The sequence below is a fragment of the Callionymus lyra genome, chromosome 7 (genome assembly GCF_982586985.1).
Source record: "Callionymus lyra chromosome 7, fCalLyr1.hap1.1, whole genome shotgun sequence".
Classification (NCBI taxonomy): domain Eukaryota; kingdom Metazoa; phylum Chordata; class Actinopteri; order Syngnathiformes; family Callionymidae; genus Callionymus; species Callionymus lyra.
This window is the reverse complement of record NC_141824.1, coordinates 5,436,679-5,451,088: the sequence shown is the minus strand read 5'-3', so window position 1 is coordinate 5,451,088 and position 14,410 is coordinate 5,436,679. Positions and strand designations below refer to the sequence as shown.

The window sequence follows — 14,410 nt, the reverse complement described above, 5'->3', positions numbered from 1 at the left end:
GATGGAGTCTGTAGTTGGTGCAGAGTTAAGTTAAGACTATACTTTCAGGGATCATTTCTATAGTTCTTAACTTAAGAAATGTGTTTGTAAAGTGTTTGGTGTCACTAACCATGATGAAGAGTTGTGATATTCCTTCCTGAGTGTGAAGCAGACAGAGAATAATGATTCACTTCATATGTTCTCTGTCATTGATGATCCTTCTTTACTTCCTTGTGCAGTATTGAGAGGAATATGATCAGAGTGGTTGTTGTGTTCAAGACAATAAACTATCAAGGAAAGTTTTAATCTAATTGTCTTTTTTAATTTTAACAAAAAGAAACAAGTATTTTCATTTTAATGTAAAGACTGAAGCTCATATGTCTTTGTTGAAATTGACAGACTAAACGGATCTGTCCAAGAAGCAATGAATTACACACATAAAAACACAAAAGTATCCCAAAGTAAAGGTTTATTTTTGTATTGAAAACATGTTTGTGTCCCTTGAAAGTGAAACAGCATTATTGAATTATTGTAATCAGATGCATTGTGGTCAGTCGTGTGTGAGCGATTGACTTCACTTATGTTTGCAAGGTTCCATATTAATACTAAAAACACAAAAGTCTGTAGCAAGGTACACTTTTTTTTGTTATATTCCATTATGTATTTTAAAAGTTGTATCATATGAAACCTAAACACTATAATGTCGTGCAAGCAATCTCTGAAATGACACTGCCACCTGCTGTCCAATGAGTCTTAGTAACTTATTCCTTATATTTAATATGATATGAATCTAGTTAGTTAGCAAAAAAGCAGCTTGACTGGATGTGTTTTATACACATTTTATATATGTTTTTCAGTTCAAATCATTAATAATAATGACTAATAATGAAAGGTATTATTACTATAAATTGTACTTTATCAGCACATCAGATACAGACCTAAGTTCTCCTCCATCTTCATGACTCTAAATTGTTTAGGCATTAAAGTTGATCAGTTTTAGGTGAGGAAGACTTTCTTCACTCTGGCCTTCTGCGACTTCTGCAGGAAGCTGCTTTTCCAGGGGTTCCGCTGCCAGACATGGGGGTACAAGTTCCACCAGCGCTGCAGCACCGAGGTTCCTCTTATGTGTGTCAACTACGACCAGTTACAGTAAGTTGTGTCACTTGAGAAGTTGTACAAAATCTTAAATTAAGCTGTGATTTAAAGTGTTGACTCTTCACTGAGGTCATGGTCAGTTTAAGCTCGTCTAAATAATTAACAATTTAATATGAAGAAAGTATTGTTTTTAACCTGATGCATCTATAAACATGTGTGCAGTTATAGATTAATATATAAGCAGGATAACATTCAGTAAAAAACCTTCATTTAAACTTGATTTTAATAACATTTTCTTTTGTGGTTCAAGCTTATTGCTAGTTTCCAAGTTCTTCGAGCACCACCCCTTCACTCAGGAGGAAGTTTCTTCAGAAGGGACGACCCCCGTGTCCGAAGTCTGTCCTTCACTCCCCCCATCAGACTCCACAGGGTAATCCCCGCTCTCTCCCTTTCTGCGTGTTCGTCTCTGTGCTCTCTCTTATTGATGGCTTCAAACCTTTCCAGATCCATATGCCACGCCACTGTGTCCCCGTCCAAGTCCATACCCATCCCACCTAGTTTCCGGCCCAATGAGGAAGACCACCGTAACCAGTTTGGGCAGCGGGACCGCTCGTCGTCCGCACCCAACGTCCATATCAACACCATCGAGCCTGTCAACATTGATGTGAGATGCAACAGTTGTTGATATAAATGACTTGATTTTTGATGTAAGAATGTGAAACCAAGTAGTCAGAGGTTCTGCCTGCATCTGAAAAAAATGGATGAATGTTCAAATGATTTCATCCGACGTTGTATATTCTTTCCTTAAACTATTTATCTATAATAATAGTAACACAAAGGTCGGAGTGAGGTCATAAGGGGCGTCATAGCTCAGATGGTAGAGTGGTTGCCTGCAGTCCAAAAGGTTGCTGGTTCAATCCCAGCTCCAGACAAGCTTGTGTCATTGTGTCTTTTGATGGCAGATTCAGCACCATGTGGTGCAGCCTACTCCCATCAGTATGTGTGAATGGCTGTCAAAGCGCTTTGTGACCCTGGTCTATAAAGGTGCTATATAAATAGAGATTATTATTATGAAGATCAACACGCAACATTTCCCAAACATCCTGTGGCTTTCTTTCCAACCATTCCGCGTCTGCATGCTCTTAGTCTTTTGTGTGTGTGTGTGTGTGAGACCCAATAATGAATATGAATATAAATGGAATGTTGAAAAAGACAATACCATATACATTTAATTTTGTGTAGTTCGCTTTGCTTGAACAACCAAATATGATAAAATGATTCATCCAACAGCTTCTACACACTCAGCTACTTGGTTAAATATGTAACTATAATAACAATTGGTACACATGTATGTATACACTTAATGGGTTTCCCGAGAACACAAAATTGTATGTACTTTTATGTACCAAACATATCTTTGACAAACCTTTTCAGTTTCAGTTTAGTTGCTGGTTTTGTCATTACATCAGCAAGCATTTGCTCAGTAGGACAATACTCCAGATGTATCTTGCCAGTGTTTACAATCTCCCTGATGAAATGATACTTGATGTCTATGTGCTTACATCTTTGCCTGTTTACAGGGTTCTTGGCAAGTGCAATAGTACCTTGGTTGTCTTCGTACACTTTTGTTTGTGCATACTGGTACTTGTCCATTCCTTTAAGTAGCTGTTTCAAATATATACATTCCTGTATAGCTGATGCTAAGGCAATGTATTCTGCTTCACATGTAGAAAGTGCAACCGTTGGTTGTTTTCTTGATTTCCATGAAATTAGAGAGCTTCCTTCACATAAACTGACAATAACCTGAGATACTGCGCCTGTCTGCTCTCTCTGATGCCCAGTCTGCATCACTGTACACTTTCAAACCTAGTTTACTTGTGTCATTTCTTTTGAAGCATAAACCTTGTTCTGCTGTACCTTTAAGGTACCTAAAGACATGTTTTACAGTGCTCCAGTGTTCTTCAGTTGGATCATCAAAATGCTGTGAGAGTTTACTGACCACAAAACTTATGTCTGGTCTAGTGCATGTGGACAAATATATTAAACTTCCCACTGCCTCTCTGTACTTTCTTGAATTTGTCATTTTTTCAGCATTTTCTGAATAGTCAAGTTTTGGTTCACATAGGGTCTCTCTTGCCCTACAGTCTTCCATTTCAAATATTTTCAGTATTTTGTTCACATATCTTTTCTGTGACATAACAACTTGGCCTTCTGTTTGCTCAAAGTCTATTCCCAGAAAATGTCTGAGTCTTCCCAGATCTTTCATTTTGAACTTTTCAGTTAGCATTGTTTTCACATTTGTTAATACACTTTCATTGCTAGCTGCTATTATCAAATCATCAACCCATATAATGAGGATTACCTTTTCATCATGTTTTTCTTTTGTATACACACTATGATCAGCAGGGTTCTGTGTGAAATCATTTCTGATCAAACATGCATGTAACATAGCATTCCAGTTTCTTCCGGACTGCTTGAGACCATAGAGAGACTTATGCAGTTTACACACCAGTTTCTCACCTGTGTCTGACCATGTCTCGTAACCATCTGGTTGCTCAATGTAAAGTTCAAAATCAATAGGTGCATGTAAATATGCTGTCTTAACGTCCATCTGATGCAGCAGCAGATTCTCCTGCGCTGCCTTCTGCATGATCACCCTCACACTGGTCATATCAGCAGTAGGTGAGAATGTCTCTTCGTAATCAGTTCCTTGTTTTTGACTGTAGCCTTTTGCTACGTATCTTGCTTTGTACTTTTCTGTTCCATCAGTGTTACTCTTGAGTGCGTACACCCATCTGCCCCCCACTGCTCGTTTGCCTGGTGGAAGATGGGTGAGGCTGAATGTTTCATTTTCCTCCAGTGACTGCATCTCCTCCTTCATAGCATTGATCCACTGCCTTGAGTTGGTTGAAGCAATGGCATCCTTGTAAGTCTGAGGAATGTCACACACTGCTCTGTAACAGAAGTCAATACATGTTTGTAGTTTGTCTACCTTTTCTTCCGTTTCAAAGTCCTGTAGGTAAGTTGGTTTCTTTCTTTCCCTCTTTGGGTTCCGCCTTGTTCTCTCAGCATCGTCTTCTTGCTGAGACACTTCAGTCTGTTTTGGAGCAGTCTCCGAAACATCACTTTCCTTATCATGACTTGATGCATTTTCTTTGTTTTCATCAACCATTTCTCCATTGTCATGACTTTTTGGCTGTACATCTCTATAACAATACTCAATGTGTGCTTCAGATGTTTGTGTCTCTTTTTCATTTGCTGTTTTGGTTGTGAATTTCACTAACCTGTGCTTTTGGACTTTTTCTGTGTCTGGATAGTACACCAGATAAGCTGGGCTGTTTTTATCATATCCTATAAAAACACCTTGCTGGCACCTGGAATCCAACTTCCCTTTCTCTTGTTTGTAGGCAAAACAGATGGACCCGAACTTCTGCAGTTTGGAAACATCCGGTTTCACGCCTGTAAACATCTCATATGGAGTTTTTCTTGTGCGTCTGCTGTAGCACCTGTTTCTAACGTAAGCAGCTGTCTGTACAGCATAGTTCCATAGTTTATCTGGTAAGTTACTCTCTAACAGTAAACACCTGCCCATGTCATAGAGAGTTCGCCAACCTCTCTCTGCTGTGCCATTTTGGTGTGGCGAATAGGGCGCTGACTTTTCATGCCTTATCCTATTCTTGGTCAACAGTTCTTGGAAAACTTGAGTTGTAAACTCAGTGCCGTTGTCTGAACGGACGCACTTGACTTCACCATAAGGTGCTATGTCTGCCAAGAATCTTTCTGTGGCATGAACTGCATCACTTTTAGCTTTAAGGAAGTACACAAACATTGTACCTGAGTAGTCATCTGTAAAAGATTGAGCGTATCTGTGTCCCTCTATGCTCGGGGTTCGCATTGGACCTGCTAGATCAGTGTGGACTAGCTGTAATGGTTTTGTAGCTTTTCTGTCTGGCTCCCTATTTCTACTCTGTGTGAATTTTCCTTTCGTACACACTTCACATATCTGTGTTGGTCTGACCACACTCCCATTTATCACCATGCCTTTTACAACACCTTGTAATTTTTGTACATCTTCATAATTGCAATGACCCATAATCTCATGCCAGGTTTGTATGTCGTGGGACACTTTACATTTATCAACACTCTGTTCAACAGTTGATAAATAATACAAATTGCCACTTTCATGAATGTCAAACCTGCTGCCATCTTTTGTGATCATGTGACTGTTCTTTTTCTTGAACCTGACTGTTGCTCCTCCATTCGCTGCTCTCACCACTGAGAAGATGTCTTGGGGGTACGTTGGCATGTAGAGTGCTTGCCGAAGCTGTGCTCTGTGTTGTCGTCCGGTGCTGTCCAGGAGATGAATCACAGCGGTCCCTCTGCGTTGGGCGATTCCGTTGCACTCGCTCCCATCTGCCAGCTCGACTGCGTGGGTCTCTGGCTGAAATGTGGCGTCGAAACTCACAAACTTGCTCATGTCGTTCACGATGTGAGAGGTTGCTCCTCCATCCACCATGATGCTTTTCATCTTTATGTTGTCAGCTGGTCTCTCAGTCTTTGTATGTTTCGCCATGAAGAGATGGTCGTCATCACCTTCTTGCTCTTTCTCTGCAACTTTTCTGGCACCATCTTGATCTCCCTTTTTCTTGCACAGGGATTCTTTATTCATATTTTGCTTGCTATGTTTTATGTGTGTTTTCATTACATTGTCCGTTGATTCAGCCGTTTTCATCTTTTCAGCTTCTTCATAGATTCTCAGCCTCCTCTTAAAGTCTGTGAATGTAACTTGGTCTTCATTTTGTGTCACATGGACAGCTAGAGGCCTGAACATGTCCGGTAGTCCACCAAGTATCATGGCTATGATTAGTCCATCACTCATAGCTTCACCTGCATTTCTCAAAGCAGTGATAATATTTTCCGCTCTTATAATATAGCCTGTGACACTTTCGTTGTCTGCCATCCGCAGCTTGGTCAACGATGTGTATAAACTTATTATTCTTGGCTTGCTTTTTCCAGAATAATGTTCTTTCAATAACTTCAGTGCCTCCCTGCCTTTATCAGCAGCGTCATGTCTGATTAGAGATAGACTTTTATCATCTATCAGTCTTATCAGTTCGGCATAGCAGTCAGCATTCTTCCTTCCGTCTAGAGCTAACTGCTCTTCACTAGCATCCGTGGGCTCATGCAAAATAGTCTCTGTCAGGTTTAAGATATGCAAGTGACCAAGCAATCTCGTTTCCCAAAGGTCATGCTTATCATCTGTTCCGTCAAAAAACAGTTGCGGCGATAGCATCCCTGCGGCTCCTCTGTCCGTCATCTCTACACGTGTTTTGCGGTCTTTTCTTCTGCTAGCTTGTTAGCACTTAGCTCTTAGCTCTAGCGTTCGCGTATTGCGTCGCGACGCTCCTCGTAACTTTGCCCGGTACTTATCTTCAAGTTGGCTCTCATTCTCTGCCACTTCTGTCCGTCATTAGTCACTAGCGGTGACCGAAGCTGTCTGGGCCCATAACCTGTTAAGGATTTTCATTCAAACTCCTCATTATACTCCTACCCCAATGACATAGTCTTTGATTTTGAGCCCGAGCCTGTTTTCCGAGGTAGTTAGGCCTCTGTGTGTTCCTGTGTTCTTCCTCTCTTCCCCCATCCTCTTCCTCCTTCACCTACACCTCCACCCCAGCACAACAGCCCCTTTACCTTGTGTCAAGTCCACTGTGTGTGTTTCCCTCTTTATGTTTTCACATGTTCTCTCTCATGGTTGTGGGATTCACTTCAATCTTACTGTTTCAAACACTGTGATGCACTTTTGTTACACACAGACTTCAAAAGAGTCGTTTTCTTCATCATTGTATGGTAAATATATGCAAATAAATGATGCTGTTTTTAAGAGATTCCTTAGATAAGTCAAGCCTTTTGATAATGAATGTAGTATTTAAAATGTCCATGTATCATTTACCAGTGTAGCTCCATTAAAAAATATTTGGCCTTATAAATAAGAATAGTCTAACTGAGCTATTTATTTATATATATATGACCTCTTTCATCGAATTGCATAAACGTGACTGCAAGTCAATAAAATAATTTGTTTTAGATTTGTAATTATTAAGGCTTTTAACTTGTATAAATCATTCTTGAAAGTATTCACAATTGAGAGTCAAAGTACGAATGAGTTTCATTCATGATGTAAAATGAAAAAATAATAAATCATAGGGTAACAAACATTATTTGCCACTGCATGACCTCTTCTGCACATTCAAACGGCAAACGCACTCTTTAAAGTCAACTTTCTTCTTCTCTCCTCTTCTGCCTTAACTCACTTTTTCAAGCTCCAAATGCTTTTTCTCTGTTTCCCCTGCTGTCCAGGTACCACCACAGGTCTGTCCGCCACTCCTCCTGCATCTCTACCCGGCTCTCTGACCAACGTCAAGGTCCCGCAGAAGTCCCCGTGTCCACAAAGAGAGCGCAAGTCGTCGTCCTCGTCTGAAGATCGCAATAAAATGGTAAGAGACCGTCTTTGTGCTTTGATGAACGTTGCTGTGGTGATGATGAAGGTGATGGTGATGTGCCGTGAAACAGAAAACTCTCGGGAGGAGGGACTCCAGCGACGACTGGGAGATATCTGAGGGCCAGATCACTCTGGGTCAGAGGATAGGATCTGGTTCATTTGGAACGGTCTTCAAGGGAAAGTGGCACGGTAAGAGTCGGTCTAAATAGTTTAGTTTAACGCTGCTAGAGTCTACAGACTAGTGTTAATGACGTTTCTTTTATAAGGGATGGAGATTATTAAGGTTTTATACCAATGTGAATGATTTTTATGACATTGTTACTAATAGGATACATTTGGAACGTTACATCCTTATCCCTAATATATATATTTTAAACAAAATCAGAAAGAAAATGGCAGCAAAACCGAACACTGTTTGGTAACTGCCATTTATATCATTATCGTGGCGAGTGTCTTTACTAATCCCTGGTCCTTTGTAAACATGTTACAGGGAAGATAAAAATGAGCTTAAATAGTTCGACCAGACTCAATAGAGAAGTGGTGTCAAACTCAATCACACAAATCTTCCAGCAGTTGAGGTTGTGGGTCTAACAACATGTAGATTTGCTAGGGTTCCCTAGAATCCATAAAAGTATTTAAAGGTACTACAGTACATTCAAGAATCTAATGATAAGGCCTTTGTTTGCATTGAAATACAATTTGAACCAGGGACTATCAGAGCTGATTTACATTGAGGTTCTACTTCAACATGCTTTATGTTGAAACTTCATTAAGAGAAATTGTCTCTGGGCATTATGGGAAATGTGAATTTATTGAGTTTTTTTCTAGCCAAAATGTTTCATGATGTCTAAAAGTTGTACCAGACGGGAGTCAAGAAAACGTTTTCAATGGACTAAAAAAATAAATATATAATTTATATATAATTTTAAAATATATATATATATATATATATATATATATATATATATATATATATATATATATATATTTTAAACATCTATTTATTGATTTTCAGATATTAAGACATACATTTTGAAACACACACACAAAATAAGTAAAATAAAAGGTATAATACAAAAACAAAGAAAGATCCCACCCTCCACCCCCGTAGAAAACCACCCCGCAGTCTCAGAAAACCAAAATCAACAAAAAATCAAAATCAACTCAAAAAGGAACAATGATGCATAATAGTATACATTGATACAAACAGACAAAAACAAAAAGAAACAAAAGAAAAAACAATACTCCATACATATGGTGGTAAAAATAAAAATATAAGCCAAACTGTTAAAGTATTATGTAAGGTTCAGCTCTTTAACATGCTGCATGAAAGGAGACCAGGTTTCATGAAACTTCTCCAGACAATTTGACCGACTGTATTTTATTTTCTCTAACTGCAACATAGAGAGAAGTTCTTGAACCCAACTCTTAAATGATGGTGGCTTGTCTGACTTCCACTGCAGAAGAACAAGTCTGCTGCCATCAATGAGGAAAATGCAATTGCGTTTGCATGTGCTGTATTTACAGAGAGGTCAGGTGGAGGTCGACAAATATACACATGTGTGGAGAAGGTGTTATTGCTTTTTTACACATGCGGGAAATACATTCAAATATTCTACTCCAGAAACCTTTGAGTGATGGACAATGCCAGAACATATGACCCAAAGTAGCTGGTCTGTGAGAACATCTTAAACAATGTGGACTGACGTCTGGGTAGATTTTAGCAAGTCTCTCATTTGAATAATGCAAACGATGTAACACTTTAAATTGTATGAGACGTTGCTTTATGCAGTAAGATGACGAATGGATACACTCTAAGCTACGCTGCCAGAAACTTGCAGATCATTTAATGTTTCAATCGTGTTCCCAGGCTTAGTTTTGTCCCATGACAGAGGTTTGACATTTTGCATGATCCTATATATTTTGGAAATATTACCTTTTATGTGTGGATTTAAGGAAAGAATCTCATTGCATGTGTTGTTGGATTGCACAAGTGGAAATTTAAGATATTTATTGGCAAAACTCCTGACTTGGAGATATCTGAAGAAATTACTTTTATGAAGATTGTGTTTTTGTTGTAGATACTCAAATGTTAGAAAATGATTATTTTGAATCAAGTCTTTTAGAAATACCAGTCCACTACTGTGCCAGACCTGGAAACCAGTGTCCATCTCGGATGGGGGGAAAAGATGGTTATTCAATAAGGGAGAGAATGTACTTAAATCTTTTAAATTAAAATGTTTCCGAAATTGATTCCAAATCTTTATAGAATTTTTCACAACAGGGTTGGAGATCTGGTGCTGGCCTATTGGTAATGTAGCACTTAGCAGAGAAATGGCATTATTGTTATTTATTTCCAAATTAGCCCAAAGTGGACCTCGTTTTTCCCGCCATGCACCAACACAAAATGCAAATTTGCACACATTTGCTGCCCAGTAATAGAACATAAAGTTAGGAAGACCAAGTCCTCCCTCCAACCTTGGAATTTCCAGAAAACATTTTTTCATTCTTGGCACGATCGGTTCCATATAAATGCAGAAATTAAACTGTCAAGTTCCTTAAAAACAGATTTGGGTAAATAATAAGGAATCATTTGAAAGAAATAGAGGAAACGGGGAAGAACAGTCATCTTTATAGTGTTCACCCTTCCTGCTAATGAGATTGGTAAGTGGCTCCACCTTAAAAGGTCATTTTTGGTTCAAAAAGAGTTTTGAAGTGATTGTGGAAGAAATCTTGGTATACATGTGTAATCTTTAAACCCAAGTAGGTACATTTGTTTGTTAACTGAAAGGGGAAGATATTATTATTGATTTTGCCAGATCATTGATTGGAAATACAGCACTTTTTGAAAAATGTAATTTGTAACCTGAAATGTGACCAAATATTTTTACTATTTCAATAACTCCAGGTATTGAAACAACTGGATTAGACAAATAGAGCAAAAGGTCATCAGCATATAGTGAACATTTATGAATTTCCTTGTTCCTCAACACTCCAAAGATTTCCTCCTCTTTCCTCAGAGCCAGAGGCTCAATAGCTAAATCAAAAAGAAAAGGTGAGACAACAACCCTGTCTTGTTCCTCTGTAAAGTTTAAAATACGTTGATGTTATTGAGTTAGTGTGTACTGCAGCCACTGGTGTGGAATAGATTATTTTGATCCAAGATATAAAGTTCCAACCAAAACCAAATTTTCCCAACACTGTAAATAAGTATTTCCACTCCACCGATCAAATGCTTTTTCAGCGTCAAGTGAGATAACAACTTCTGGCATTTCAGTGGAATGGGAATTATATAAAATATTAAGTAAACTTCGCATGTTAAAGAAAGATTGCCTACCTGGCACAGAACAAGTCTGGTCAGGGTGGATTATTTTGGTCACTGTTTCCAGACGACGAGACAGAACTTTAGTGAGAATTTTATAGTCGCAGCAGAGAAGGCATATGGGCCGGTAAGGTAAGGTAAGGTAAGGTAAGGTAAGGTAAGGTAAGGTAAGATAAGGTAAGGTAAGGTAAGGTAAAGTAAGGTAAGGTAAGGTAAGGTAAGGTGAGGTAAGGTAAGGTAAGGTAAGGTAAGGTAAAGTAAGGTAAGGTAAGGTAAGGTGAGGTAAGGTAAGGTAAGGTAAGGTAAGGTAAGGTAAGGTAAGGTAAAGTAAGGTAAGGTAAGGTAAGGTAAAGTAAGGTAAGGTAAGGTAAGGTAAGGTAAGGTAAGGTAAGGTAAGGTAAAGTAAGGTAAGGTAAGGTAAGGTGAGGTAAGGTAAGGTAAGGTAAGGTACGAGCCACATTCTCGCGGGTCTTTTCCTTTTTTAGGTATAACTGTAATAGTTGCCTGATTCATTTTTGGTGGTAGTTTTAAAGTTATACGTGTTTCTTCAAATAATTTACTTAAAATAGGTGAAAGTTTATTTGAAAACATTTGATAAAATTCAGTGGGAATCCATCTGGACCAGGTGCTTTTCCGCTTTGCATTGAGTTTATAGCTAGAGTTATTTCCTCTGTTGTTATTCTGGAGTCTATAACAGATTGTTCTTGTTTATTCATTTGGGGAATTTGCATATTTTCTAAAAAGTCCTCAATCTCCAATGATGTTGCAGAAGTCTCAGAGGTATAAAGGTCACTATAAAATGTTCTGAACTGGTCATTAATAGTTTGTGGATGTACAGATGTCAAACCCTCAGCTGTATTCATTTCAGAAATGATACGATTTGCTGCCGATTGTATGATTTGGTGACAGTAGTCGAGCCACTTTGTCACTGTGTTCATAGTAGGTTTGTTTTGTTTTCAGGAGGAGTTTCTCAATTTGGACAGTGGTTAAATGATTGTATTCGGCTTGTAATAATTGTCATTGAATAAGCATGGATTAGGCTGAGATGCACATTTTTTATCTTATTGTAATCATTTCTGCTGTATCTCATTGAGGCGTTTAGTTCTTTCTTTCTTGACATTTGCTGAAAATGAAATAATTTGTCCCCTTAGATAAGCTTTGAGTGCCTCCCAGATTGAAGTGTAGGACATCCCGGGAGTAATATTGATGTCAAGAAAGAAATCAATTTGATCCGAGAGAAAATGTTGAAAGTTTTTGCTTGACAATAAGAGCGGGTCAAGACGCCATGTGCGTTGAACTGGTGCACTGTCTGGAAATGCTATGTCCAGTTGGACTGGTGCATGATGGGAAATCACAATACTGTGGTATTGGCATTTTGTTACACACGGCAAAATTCTGTTGTCTATCCGAAAAAAGTCTATCCTCGAAAACGATTGGTGGACATGTGAAAAAAAAGAATATTGTTTGGTAGTGAGGTTTAATTTCCTCCAGGGGTCAGTAAGTGCATAAGATTGTTTAATGAGATTTACTGTATTTGCTGATTTTGATCAATTATTTTGAAGTTTAGTGGAGGATCTAACGTTGGCTCAGGTACGAGATTAAAGTCACCTCCTAAAATGATGTTATATTTGTTAGGATCTGGAATAGTTGCTATTAGTCTAGAGAAGAAGTGAGGATCAGTTAGGGCCATAAACATTAACTAGTGCCGCCTCAGTTCCAGACAATCTACCCACGACTATGATATATCTTCCCTTGTTATCAGATATGAAATTGTTTAGTTGAAAACAGACTCCTTTTCTAATAAGTATGGCAGCTCCTCTTGACCTATCCCCATAATCAGAGTGATGTTCTATCATCCCCTCTTTAACTTTGAGTGTTCTTCTGGACGTAAGTGTGTCTCTTGTAAGAACATTATCTCTCCACCTAATGACTTCAGGTGTGTAAGAGCTTTGTTACGCTTAATAGTAAGTAAGTAAGTAAGTAATATTTATTTATATAGCGCTTTTCGAGACCAGGGTCACAAAGCGCTTAAACAATCAAAACAATACTCAAAAAAGTACATACTTTAAAGATCAAGATAATACTGAGAACAACACAGGAGTTCGAGAAATTCAAGGAAAAGCCTGAACAAATAGAAACGTCTTAAGATGTTTCTTAAAGGAGTCAGTAGATCCATCAAGAGCAAAGAGAGAGAAGATCGTTCCAAAGCTTAGGAGCAACAGCCTGAAAAGATTTCTCTCCTCTGGTCCTGAGCCGTGTGCGTGGAACCATAAGTTGATTCTGATCCACAGACCTCAGAGCCCGAGCTGGGGTGTAAGGCTGGATCAGATCAGTGATGTAAGGAGGAGCCTGACCATGAATAGATCTGAAAGTAAGAACCAGAATTTTAAAGTTGATCCTGAAAGAAACTGGAAGCCAGTGAAGAGTTTTAAGGATCGGAGAAATGTGAGTTCTTCTACTAGAGCGGGTCAGAATTCTGGCTGCAGAGTTCTGAATCAACTGCAGGCGAGACACATCCTTCTTGTTAAGACATGAAAACAAACTGTTACAATAGTCCAGACGAGAAGAAACAAATGCATGGATTACAAGCTCCAGATCATGTTCCTTCAACATTTTCCTAAGTTTAGAGATTTTTCTCAGTTGAAGGAAACAGTTTCTGGTCAGTTTTCTACAGTGTTGAACAAGAGACATGTCTTTATCAAATACAACACCCAGGTTTCTCAGGCTCAGTTTGACAGACTGACCTAAGTCACCCAAGTACTGACTCAACCCTGGAACCTTATCATCAGGAGCAATCACCAGTGTTTCGGTTCACTCCTTTTACGTTCCAGCTTATAAAAGGTGTTGAACCTAAAGACAGTGGGTTGTGACTCATATTTTAACATGGGTGTAAATACACTTGTAACTGTATGGAGTAAACATAAACAAACAAAAACAACATCAACAAATAAACCTACCATAAAAGGTATCTGCACTAACACGCTCAGGAAGCTAAAGTTGGCCCCAACAGAACTTGACTTAATACAATTAAGGCTCCACTGATGTTTTTGTTGACATACTCGCGCCTCTGCAGCAGTAGAAGGATTTCTCCACATTCTTGTAGGTGATTCTGAAGCGGGCAGGATAAGCAAATCCGAACCCCGTCCACTCCACGAAACCGACTCTTGACGTCATTGAACGCCGCGCGTGCTTTGGCAACACTTGTCGGGTCAGGAAACACTGAGATGCTGACTCCGTCCACACTGATGCGTTGTTTGATCCGAGCGAGTCTCAGGATGTTTTCACAGTCTTGGAAGTAGTGAACGCGGGCTATGATGGTGTTTGACCGGCGTCCCTCTGTAGATCCAGGCGGGGAGAGACGGTTCTGTCCAGGAGCGTCCTTCAGATCAAAGGCTGCAGAAGGACACAGACTCGGTGTTGCATTCACGGGTCTCCGGGATTCCGACGATCCTTCCATTGTTCCTCCGCGACCTCGCCTCCAAGTCCTCGCATTTATTGTGAAGTTGGTCCAC

The 14,410-nt window shown here is 39.2% G+C and overlaps 1 protein-coding gene, 1 non-coding gene and 1 pseudogene across 2 annotated transcripts; all 3 read left to right on the top strand.

Moving 5' to 3' along the window:
• LOC148074730 (serine/threonine-protein kinase B-raf-like) overlaps window positions 1-14,410 on the top strand; it is a 142,602-nt pseudogene that overhangs the window by 69,171 nt on the left and 59,021 nt on the right.
• Window positions 2-1,759, top strand: LOC148074742 (serine/threonine-protein kinase B-raf-like). The gene is made up of 4 exons (XM_087796031.1): window positions 2-10; window positions 980-1,128; window positions 1,385-1,504; window positions 1,579-1,759. Exons 1-4 carry the CDS (start codon window positions 2-4, stop codon window positions 1,757-1,759), a joined length of 459 nt encoding a protein of 152 aa, XP_087652157.1.
• On the top strand, window positions 33-245 carry LOC148074743 (small nucleolar RNA U3). Its single transcript, XR_015712039.1, has one exon. It is a non-coding gene; the product is annotated as a small nucleolar RNA U3 (small nucleolar RNA).

What these genes read in the sequence shown, in the direction of transcription:
- LOC148074742 (XM_087796031.1), top strand. An exon ending in GTCAACTACGACCAGTTACA is followed by an intron (nt 1,129 to 1,384) that starts GTAAGTTGTGTC and finishes TTGTGGTTCAAG; the next exon opens with CTTATTGCTAGTTTCCAAGT. An exon ending in CCCCCATCAGACTCCACAGG is followed by an intron (nt 1,505 to 1,578) that starts GTAATCCCCGCT and finishes AAACCTTTCCAG; the next exon opens with ATCCATATGCCACGCCACTG.